Here is a 12,634-nt window from a genome sequence, read left to right as displayed (position 1 = left end):
TACGGTACCCCAAAACAGTGCAACACGTTTCGCGGGCCCCGCCCGCTTAATCAGGCAATAAAAGTGGGGACAAAACAGAATTTCGTCAATAGCAGGTGTAGCGCCTCGTGGACTGAAATGACTGACAGACAAGCGACTGGACTAAATGACAGAATAAACACTTGAAGAAAAAGATCATCTGTCTGAGAAAAAATGATAATATGCATATGGACTAGTTTTAGCTTCCATGTATAAATCTTTATTGAATACACCTTAACACAATAAAATCTAAAATTACTTAAAAATGAGAAAACACAGAATGGGGGTTCTGGTCCAATCATAATATGTTACAGAGATATCAACAGCACATCTCAAAAAATTTGTGAATATACAATAAGGCACGGACACAAAATGCTACATAACCTATCAAAAACTCAGGTACAATATGGCCAAATAAAACTAACACCCTGCACGCACACTACAAGTGTGCAAAAATGTATCATATACTCATAAATACTCCACAAAAACAAAGCTGGATGTTATGTTACCAAGAAAAATCCCAAACCTCTTGCATAAATATCTGTATAAACATATGCTGCTGCACAAACCAAACAGCCCCGTAGTTGTGGCGGTGTCAGAAAAGAAACAGAAATTGGATCTGAAAAATAGTGGATAATTACCTGTTCCGTGCCTAGACCAGTGGTAAGTGCCCCAGGTGTCCCCTCCACGCGTAGCGCAGGGTCGCCGCTTTCTCAAGAGGTCTAGACTAACTGACAAAACTGTGACCAATACTGGGGCGTCCAGAGGGTGAGTGTGACAGGGTGGGTAGTAGGCCTGAAAGATAAATCAAATTTAAACCGAAATCGCGATCACCAAGATCACGATTTCGAAATCGTCGAAGTGGCAATTATCGTGATGACGTCATTTCCGCATGGGGGCAGTTTGGAGACACAGCTACAAACTTCCCCCAAGTCCCGGCGGGTCTGCGGCCCGCAGTGTTGGACATACCTTCCACACGAGTCCAATGCTGTCCGTCCTCTATCGCCTCTAGGGCACGGCATACTTCCTGGTTCCTGTATGTCACATGACATACAGGAAGTATGCCGTGCATGCAGTAGGCGAAGTGGACAGATGGGCATCGTTGGATTCATGCTGGAAGGTATGTCCAGCACTGCTGCAGCTTGGGGACAGAGCGGGCACAGAGAGAGACAAAAGGTGCACAAAGGGGGAAAGAGAGAGACCCAGAAGGGGCACAGAGAGACTAAGGGGGCACAAAGAGAACAAAGGGGTCAAGAGAGAGGCCCAGTGGGGGCAGAGAGACAAAGGGGGCGCAGAGAGAGACCTAGAGGAGGCACAGAGAGACAAAGGGGACACAGAGGGTGCAAAAAGAGACGGGACAGAGGCACAGAGGGAGAACAAAGCTTACTTTAAAGTAAATCGTGAATCAAATCGAAATCGTGATTTGGGACAGAAATCACTCATTTCAATTTTTTTCTAAAATCGTTCAGACCTAGCGGGCAGTGGTGGAAAGAGATGGAAAAGTTGAGAAGGAGAGACTGACAGAAGGTGGTAAAAGGGAGAGAGAATGCCTATAGATAAAAGATAACATGACATACAATTTTACCTCTGCCTTTTTGGTGATTAGCCTGGCCTCTGCTGCTCTCTGGAACTCACTGCTGGGCTGTGGGCTGGCTCTGTCCTCCATGTGACTCCCTCAGACATGCTGGCTCTTATCTGTGTCTCTTATCTCCCCCCTCCTGTCAGTGAAGGCTCACTGCTCCCTGTGCTGTAGCTGAGACACACTCCAGCGCTTACAGATTCTGTCCTTCCTTCTCTCTTGAATCTGTCTCCTCCATCTCTCTTGAATTTTCTCGCTGGCCAGTGACACACATCATGACAGGCAGTGCCCATGGAGGAATCAGGAGGAATCAGGAGGAGGGGCGGCACTGCCTGTCTGTAACAAGATACAAGAGCAGCCCATGGGAAAACTACCAGGAAGCATAGGCACCGCACACTAGCAACATGCCTGGCTGGAGAGAGCAGGGGGCGGCGCCGCAGCTTTATGGTGGTCAAGGCAACTATTGTAAACACTCTCTCTCGGAGAGAGTAGTACAGACTGCTTCAGAGATAATTTGTGCGGCTGCCCCAGCCCAGGAGGAGTGTGTGAAGCACGGTGATCGTGCTTGTGTAATCAGCCTGCACAGCGTGTCACTGGCTTCCTCTAGCAGTGTCCTCCATGATCCTGTGCCCCCTTCCTTCACCTGCTGGTCTGCGCTCAGTGTAGTCGCACGGCCCGCATGGTGGAAGAAACGGCCCTGTGTACCTCCTACTACTTATCACTGTGTTGTAAATAGTAAAAGCCATCAAAATAAGGAAAACAACATTAAAGTGGAACTACAGTCTTCCAGCTCCTTGCTGACTGTATAAAGTCATAAACCAAATAACCAGGGGCGTAGCAATAGGGGTTGCAGAGGTTGCGACCGCATCGGGGCCCGAGGGGCCCCGAAGGGCCCTCCCGCAACTACAGTATTAACTCTCTATTGGTCCTATGCTCATAATAATCACTTCTATAGATACTTTGAATATTGGTAAGTATTAACAAATTGTTCCCCATCCCCTTTTTGCACCTCAGACACTGTGGTTGTCCTTGGCAGGTTTTGGTGCACCGTATCATTCATTATATATAGAGTGTTTGGGGGGCCCCATTGTAAAACTTGCATCGGGGCCCACAGCTCCTTAGCTACGCCACTGCAAATAACACAAGCAACCTGTCACACCTCCAGTGCCCCCCCCCCCCACCCCCATCATAGTAGCCTGTGTGTAAGCTGCCATCTTGCATACAAATATAATAACCACATCTTTCTGTAAGCACCACACTACTATTTTTCTGAAATGTACAGCTTTTGTATAAGTTTTTCTTGTACACCAAAGCTCTCTGCTAAATCATTCAAACTTTCTACAGTGAACGATAAAACAACAATCTACAGCAGATGTCAATCTCACTCACGTAAGGGGCCAAAATCTAAAACATACTGTAGACTTAGTCACGGTACAAATTGTTTATTAAGATTTAACATTTATTGAACAATCTGAACCTAAGCGTCATAACTACAGCGACGTGAGGGGCCCGATCTTCCCCCTTCTGTTGTGTAGCAGTTTAATATTTAGAAGATCACACAAGGCAGTCCATGCACCGCTTCAATATGTGTAATTTATTCCCCTAAGCGTTGTCACATAGCAGAAGTACACATGTCCATTACATCACATGACATCAAAGGATCATTCTGACCTGTATCAGGAAGTGCGCTGAGACGGGTAGGGAGGGTCAAGGTTCCACTTTAAATAAGCATTAAGCACATATCAGTGTTTCACCATTATGTTTTATTTATATATATATATTTATATATATTTATATATATATATATATATATATATATATATATATATATATATATATATATATATATATATATATATATATATATATATATATATATATATATATATATATATATATATATATATATATATATATATATATATATATATTTATATATATATATATATTTATATTTATATTTATATATATATATATATATTTATATATATATATATATATATATATATATATATATATATATATATATTTATATATATATATTTATATTTATATATATATATATATATTTATATTTATATATATATATATATTTATATATATATATATATATATATATATATACATATATATATATATATATATATATATATTTATATATATATATATATATATATATATACATATATATATATATATATATATATATATATATATATATATATATTTATATATATATATATATATATTTATATATATATATATATATTTATATATATATATATATATTTATATATATATATATATATATATATATATATATATACATATATATATATATATATATATATATATATTTATATATATATATATTTATATATATATATATATTTATATATATATATATATATATTTATATATATATTTATATATATATATATATATATATATATATATATTTATATATATATATATATATATATATATATATATATATATATATATATATATATATATATATATATATATACCCCTATTATTTATTTATTTATTGTATTTATTAAGCGCCATCATATTACGCAGCGCTGGACATTAGTTTAGGTTACAGACAATATTTAGGGGTGACATACAGCACTAAGACAATACAGGAATACAAGAAAAACCAGATCACACAGCACAGAATGAGTACTAAGTAATGCTTAGTCAGTCACTGGATGGGAGACTGGAGATTAGGCAAGTCGAATTCACTTTAATGCATAGCATGGGTGCACAGTAATGGAGGTGCGTGATCAGGTAAGACACAAAAGGTTGAGGAACCTGCTGAAGGCTTACAATCTAGAGGGAGAGGAAGGGACACAAAAGGTAGAGGACCGGAGTTCGGCTGCAGGTTTAGAGCACCAGTGAGGGGTGGTAGGCCAGAATGAAAAGGTGAGCCTTGAGGGCCTTCTTGAAGATGTTGAAAGAGGGGGCTGCCCTAATGGGTGGAGGTAGAAAGTACCATAGTGTTGGAGCAGCTCTTGAGAAGTCCTGGAGGCATGCATGGGACTGGGTAATGCGGGGGGTGCTCAGGCGAAGTTCATTGGAGGAGAGGAGTAAGTGGCTAGTTGTGAACCGCTGAGTAAGATCGTATATAAGGAACAGAGGCGCCAAAAGTATAAAATTAGATTAAATGAGCTTAAAAACCAACTTAATTGGCAAAAATGAAGGAGGAAGTGGTAGTCTTACCTCCCTCAAGCAGACACGACAACGACTGCGATTCAGACAGTCAAACACATTTATTAGAAACTCCAAAAAAATTGCAACACGTTTCGCAGGCTCAATCCCGCTTCATCAGGCAATACAGGGAGGAGTATCAAGCGATCTGCACAAGGATTCAAGTTAAGCGCCTCTGTGTAAGATCAGACATGTAGGGTGGGCAGGTTTTGTGGACAGATTTGTAGGTCAGACACAGTATCTTGAATCTGATTCTGGACTGGATAGGAAGGCAGTGGAGGGATTCACAGAGGGGAGCCGCCATGGTGGAGCGATGAGAGGAGTGGATAATTCTGGTTGCCACATTCATGATTGGCTGCAGCGAGGCAATTCAGGTCATAGGGAGACCAGACAAGAGAGCATTGCAGTAGTCAAGGTGGGAAATTATGAGGGCATGGATTAGGAGTTTGGTGGTGGCAGAGGTCTGGAAAGGGCGGGTCTTGCAGATGTTATGGAGGTGGAAGTTGCAGAATTTTGTGAGGTTTTGGATGTAGGGAATGAAGGAGAGTGCGGAGTCCAGAGTGACACCCAGACAGTGGGCTTGAGAGATAGGGCGAATTGTAGTGTGGTTACTAATGCACATCTGTGAGGTTCAGGGATGGCCGGGGTGGGAATATCATGAATTCCGTTTTGTCCAGATTTAGCTTCAGGAACACATCCAGGAGGAGATGGCTGATAGGCAAGATGAGACCTTGTCCATGGTAGTGGAGGATAGGTCAGGGTTGTGAAGGTAGATCTGGGTGTCATCTGCATATAGATGATAGATAAAACCCATGGAGGAGATAACCTTGCCAATGGAGGATGTGTATAGGGAGAGCAGTAAGGGAGCATTGGGGGACTCCTACCAAGAGGTGGTTAAGGGTGGATGAGGACTCACTGAAGGAGGTTGTGAAGGAGCTGATGGAGATGACTATATTCATTGATTGTGATGACTGTGAATAAAATCAGATCATGTTTTAGGAAGTGTTCATGCAGAAGTTCAGAAAATTCTTAAGCAATCAAATTTTTTTATCACAGTTATATATAAAAAAAATGTTTATAAATTACACTTTATTTTACATAGATAATGTAGCGAATACGGGTGGAAATTTGGATTTATTTTTATCATGGTAATGTGACCTCAGTTTTGTCATCTTACAGGCGTACATGTGCTTGTCAGGGGCTGGACCCCGACACCTGTGGTGCCTCTTTTTCCTTTGGATGCTCCTGGAGTATGTACTACAATGGGTGCAAGTTTGCAAGAAGTAAAATCCCCAGAAAATTCAAACTTCTTTGTGATGACCCAAGAGAGGTCAGTAACAATTCACACTTTCTATGATGTGTAATTGCCATTTTATATCTTCGTGTGCCTTTAAATAAATGTTTTTACTGTTGTACCTGGTAGCCTTGTAAATAAATTTAATGATTTTATTAATGTTTTGTTTTGTAGTACTTGTGTTGTAGTAATCAAGTTGGGATAATATTAGGACATGCAAAAGCAGTTAAACTGTCTCTTGAGTAATGCTACATGCACACTGTACACAAGGTTTTTGCTCCTTCCTACACCATCCATGATGTCTAGATCAAGGGTGGACTAATGTTTTCCATCTTCTCTTGGGCCATACCCCCTTCCATAGCTTAACACTGGAGGGAGGTTGAGTGGCAGGCCAACCCTGCTCCATACCACAACTCCCATTCCACATCACAGAATTTTTTGGATGTATCCAACAAACCCATGTTTTACTGTTGTCACCAAAGGCCTAGCTAGAAATCATGGGGCCACATAGCAAAGTTTTGGTTGGCCCCCTCCTAAAAAAAATATAAAAGTTCCTTTGTGCTGCCCCTCCCCCTGTTAGGTGTCCAGAGGTGACCCCCCCCGATTAACTAGCCCTCTAGTAATGGTAGCCAGAGGTACCCCCCCCCCCCCAGTATTAGATAGCACCCCCCAGTATAGGTAGCCAAAAGTATCCCTCAGTATAGGTAGGCAGAGGGACCCCCAGCATATGTTCCCCCTAGTATAGGTAGTCAGAGTTAGTCCCCTTAGTATAGGTAGCCAGAAGTAACCTTCCCCAGTATAGGTAACCCCCATTATTAGTAGCCAGATGTAGCTCCAGTGTAGGTAGCCAGAAGGACCCCCTTCCCAGTATAGGTCACCCTCTTAGTATAGGTAGCCACAGGTGCCCATGTTTAGGTTTCCAGAAGTAGAACCCCAGGATACATAGTCAGGGGCAACCCCCACTGTATAGGGAGGTTCACCTTCCTGTTCTTTTCATCGCTAGTGGGGCAATCCTGGAGGTTTATGACCTGGTGGCTAAGGATGACGTCCCATCATCCCTTGCAAGCTGCTCTGGTGAAGACCCATGGCTACTTTGACTTTATGCCCTGGGAGCGCCCGCCCCAAACACCAATATCAACATTGACCTAACAATATCATAACAACAAGTGATGCCACCTTCATTTTCCCCATAACAGGTGTAGCTAGCTGCGTTGCTCCCTTAGCCGCCCCCCACCATCATCACCATAACAAATGGTGGTTGCATAACCTCCACCTCTCTAAACATGTGTATGGTATTCCTGTACAAACACCCAGCCCCAATATAGGTGTGGCCAGTATAAACCCCCCCTTCGCAGCCAGAAATGTCCGATTTAACATACATTAAAGGAATGAGTCAAGCTATATGCTGAAGGAATATTTCATTAGCAAGGTCACTAAAGTTAGCAAATTTCATGAATGCATATAATTTATTGCAAGGAGTTCAAATAATTGAAAGACACACTGTGAGCTCAATGTGGGTGCTAATGTGAAATAACACTGAACTGCTGTCTCACAGCAAACAAAGGGGTTACTTGTTGCTGTGCAGCACCAGCCTACTGTGTGAGAGAATCACAGCTGAAACACATGTGACTGGAAAACAGCCTCACCCATTAATGGGAATCACTAAGTAATGTTTTCTAACACTTAAGTCTATGTGAATGACATCAGTCCAAGACTTCAAAACCCATCATCTGCACTAGCTAAGAGTACTAAATATTATAAGTAATTAATGCGTTTTAGAGTTTTTTTTATTATGTTGCCAAATGTAAGGGATCAGTTAAAGTTTAATATTCAGTGTTCTTAGAAAAGGGGATTCTCCTTATACTTTTGCAGAAGGCAAATTTGCAGGATTAAAAGACCATTGATGCCCAGAATTGGGTTTTACTAACTAGATATATTTAATAAGAGTTAATTGCTATGCAAGTTCTTCCTATCATCTCTAAACTGCTGTGATGAATACATTTTAACATACAGAAGTACCCAGTGAACCCTCAGAAGTACACATGAGGGAATGTATTACTGGTGGATGATCTTCCATGTATGACAATACATAAAATCATGGTGTTATGTTGCCATGGTTTTAAGCCTCATCTACACGAGTAGATGAGGCTCCAATCCGACGGCTCGATTAGCCGCCGGATCGCCTCTTCCGCATCCCCGCGCGTACCCGCCGCGTCCCCGCGCGTACCCGCCGCGTCCCCGCTCGCCCGCGCGTGCGTCGGATACGATTCCCCACTCGTCCCCGCCGGCGCAGCTTCTCTTCCGCTCAATTCCCTGTCATTGTCCCCTCGCGGGGAACGAGCAGGGAATCGGCGGTGGGGAGATCGGTCCTGTCGGATCTTATCAATTGAGCCGCATTAGCGGCTCGATTGATAAGGAACATCGCCGCCGCATCTACGCGTGTAGATGCGGCTTTATGATTGCTCACTGCAATCAAGTTGTGTCAGCTTCATAGACAGGCAACTACTCAGTATTGGTAGTAATTGAGGCTCATGTTGTTAATGTATTTTGTGTGGAATGTATCATTTCCAACACAGACATTTTTTGCACTGCACATAAACAATTTTTGTATTATTTGTTTTTACTGAGCTGATTAGTTTTGCAAATGTGACGTGCTGTGTAAAGCCTCATGCGAGAAACTCAACTGAGATGACCAATAAGGACCGCCTCTGTTGAGAATCTAGCGTGAGTACGATGCCCCTGACACCACGCCCAGCGATCAACCTGTAACTTTATTAGCGACCTGTACTGAGCAATAGAAACTGAGCATGTAATGATAAAATATATGATCAGAGGTTTCTATATTTTTCCAGAAATATGCCACGGAAAATGATATACATATTAGTAATGTTGCTAAGAGGGCCAGGAGGAGGTCTTTCCTGTCGAGCCTCCCTGCTGCTCTTTTAAAATGATAGATGGGTTTACTAACCAATAGGGATGCCCAAGAGCTTTGCTCTCAGTTTCACTTTGGTTTAGTAAATCTCTTCAAACCTCTGGAGCTGCTTAAAAGGTAGACATGCAGTTCTCCAGTAGGTACTCTCTGTTTTTTTAACTTTTCATCATATGCTCGGTTTCTCGTACTGACATTTGTTGTAGAGTTGTTTTATGTTGACATTAGAGTTGTAGCCATGCCTCAAGTGTGGATGTGCAGTACGTGATAGTAATTACCTACAGACTAAATAACCATACTATGATTGCTTCAAGATTCATACAGAATGTCTGGAAGCATGAAGGTGTATTTTCATTGTACTGCATTTTCAGTCCATATGTGGATATTTAAAGGATATGGGATACTGTAGGTGGGAAAGGTAAATGCAAAGCTGATATTTACATCTCCATGACCACAACTGAGAGGCTGAGAACTAGACACAGTGATTGCTAAGAGCAAGCCTCTATTGCATGCAGCCTTATTATCCTCTAGAAGTTGTTTACACAATGCTGCATTCTGTATAGCAACACATTCTCACATGGACTGACAATATGCTGCTGTCAGTACCTTTCTGTGCATGGAGGAGGGTGACAGAGAAAACACTATGTAAAAGATTAAGCTGGCTACTAATGGGCAGGAGGAAGAACAGGGAAAGACTTAATATAGTCTATGAGGAAAGGAAATGCGTATACCATTTATGATCAGCAGCACAAGGTAAAATTATGTTTTTATTGTTAGACTAGTGCTAGGTCTTCCCCGTGAGCATCCCTCATCGCCGTGGGGAAGTCCAGTAGGGAATAATCTGTGTACAAATTATTTACTAAAGCTAACGCCCTCCTTTGTTATACCTGCTTTGAGTGCTAGTTGTGTAATGTTGTCCAGTTTCTGGAGCTCTGCATATCCATGCCGATAGATCATTCGGGTACAACCACTGTCTGAAAGCGCTGCCATGTCTCCCGCTGTACATATGAGGAAAGGGCACCTACTATAGACTGCTATAGAAGAGAGAACAGAAGCAGTATCATTTATGAGTATACTATGAGTATACCTTGGTTGCTGAACATATGGATGCTGTAGACAGTGATCTGTTCAGATGCAGTATAATCACATCCATGTATATGCAAAACTGCATACTGTGCAAATCCCCATTTTTAATACTACCTGAACATCACGTGGAATAATGTGATAAACATGGATAGATATAGTACTAAGGCTATTGAGAGTTTGCCTGTGTTCACTTTCATTTCATTTTTTTCCACTGAAATGGTTAACAGACTTTATGGATACAGTAAAACCTTTTGTTTGCTGAAAGTTGAATGAACCAGATTTTGTGCCACACTGGCATGGCTGCTATGATACTCCAGGAAAGTTGTATATACCATTGCTAATACACATTCAGTTCAGGTTGCCTTTAAAAAAAAGTAAATCATTATAACACATTACTTTGTGATTTCATAAAGGAAGAAAAATTGGAAGACAATCTTCAGGACTTGTCAACTCTGATAGCACCAATTTACAAGAAGCTTGCACCAGATGCCTATAATAATCAGGTATGTAACCAGGTTTGGTTCAAGGGTTTTGGAGCAATTGCGTTGTTTCCGATTGCATACCACAGTAGTCCTAATTGTCCAACACAACCTCCATTTTGGGATATAGGCATGAAAAAAAAACTAATTTTTACCAAATGCATTGAAGACTGTGAGCATGACAAAAGGCATTTTTGCCTAGAGGAGTACAGTATATGGGCTATAATTTACGGGCATGTATGTGAAAATATTTTTTCCAAATGCACTGAAGTCAATAAGATGGTTTAAGAAAAAAACATTTCGTGAAAATGTGTATATTGTGGAAATTTTTTATGTCACTATAAAATTTCATGAAAACTTTGAGTCAGTTGAAAATGCAAATTTCAATGCAAGAATGATTTTTGTGAAACTTTAAATTTCAGTAAAGGAATTCCTTTTTCTTCAGACATTTTGGTACAAAGTCTATCCATACCATTTCTGTTTTGTTAATGAGGCATTGTAGAATACACTTGCGTCTTTCAGACAGACGGTGAATTCACCATCCCGTCAGCTGCTCTCCTGCACCAAGCCTGGCATTTGCTGGTGTTTGGTACCGGTGCTGGGCAGGCACCCACCCATGGAGTCAGATCTGAGCGTGGTTGCAGCCGTGCTGAGACACAACATGTTGTGGTCCTCTGCTGCTGGGTAATACTATGCTTGACACACATGTTGTCACAACCACTGCAATTTGGCTGTATTTAAATTGCACCCAAATTGCACTGGTGTGCTGCAGACGGGACGCTGAGCTGCTCATCAAGCAGTTTTCAGATGCCACAATATATGCCATAAATGAAGGTGAAGGATCTCCGTGCACTGATGGGCACTTGTGCAGTATTTTTAATTATAAAACACATGAGCACTTAATTATTATTCCATGTGATAGTTTCCCTGGCAAAAGTGATGATATATTGGATAGAATGACGTTGATGGGCCTTTCTCTTAGTTTGGCTGTGACAGTGATGAGCAAATTTCTCTCACAGAATGAGTGCTGTTAGCATTCGCATTTACAGTAAGTCTGAGGCAGAGTTCACACCTGTTAAAGATCGCGTACAACTTGCGATTTCCCGAAAACACGATCCCTGCATGTGTAATGTATAGCAATGGCATTGCATTTTTTTTGCATTCATATGCGAGTTTGTGTTCATGATCTTTCTGCAGATGTCAGGTCTGCTTTTTTTGTGTGTGATGTGTGATGTTTCAATGCAAGTAAATATAAACGCAGTAAAATCATATAAAAATGTGTTTTGCATGACATGAATGCAAGTTTGAGGCTACTTATATGAATTTTCCTGGAAATTAAGTTCATGAATATTCATGGAAAAATCGCAGTATGACATTTTGCAGACAAACTCCTATAAAAATTGCAAAAATGCCCATGAAAATCTCATGCATAAAGTGCTAGACAAGTGTGAATGATCCCTAAGTCTATATGCAGTAGAGTTCCCTCCTGGTAATTGTTCTCCAGTGATCCAAGATGCGCTTGCTGGAGCATGTTCTGCCTTGTTGAGTGAAGAAGGTTGACCAGAACGCATTCTGTTGACTGCCACTGTTGGAAACATAAACAACACTGGCCAATAAAGATGCATCTTGATGTACTGCTGGAGTAGCTCACCTGTACAGACAGCAGACACTTGCCCAAAATGACTTAAAGGAACACTATCAATTAAAACGACTTTTTTTTTTTTTTAAATACTCTATATTAGGGTACACATTACCACTGGTGCTAGGGTCACTTTTTTATTCACCCAGTTTTCTCTCCCTCTCTCCCTGCTTAAATCATCCTTCATTCCTCACACAGCTCACAAATATACTTCACTATGTCACTGCATACAGGTGAGTCTGAGAAGGAGGCTGATCTGAGGAGGTAACAAGTAACTAGATGAGCTGTAATATTTCTGTAAATATAACCAGCAGGGAGATGTGTATACACTATTCCTGACTGACTGACTGACTGGCTTGCTTGTGATTATACACTCCAGGCTGCATCTACTTCATAG

General features: G+C 40.9%; 1 protein-coding gene across 1 annotated transcript in view; it reads left to right on the top strand.

The window, feature by feature from the left end:
• TET2 (tet methylcytosine dioxygenase 2) overlaps positions 1-12,634 on the top strand; it is a 115,853-nt gene that overhangs the window by 84,817 nt on the left and 18,402 nt on the right. The window contains exons 6-7 of the mRNA XM_068231395.1: positions 5,990-6,140; positions 10,533-10,622. Of these exons, the coding sequence (XP_068087496.1) occupies positions 5,990-6,140; positions 10,533-10,622 (241 nt within the window). The remainder of the gene's footprint in view (positions 1-5,989; positions 6,141-10,532; positions 10,623-12,634) is intronic.

Source organism: Hyperolius riggenbachi, chromosome 1 (assembly GCF_040937935.1).
Source record: "Hyperolius riggenbachi isolate aHypRig1 chromosome 1, aHypRig1.pri, whole genome shotgun sequence".
Taxonomy (NCBI): domain Eukaryota; kingdom Metazoa; phylum Chordata; class Amphibia; order Anura; family Hyperoliidae; genus Hyperolius; species Hyperolius riggenbachi.
Note: the sequence above shows the minus strand (reverse complement) of the source record. Positions and strands in the feature narration are given on the sequence as shown.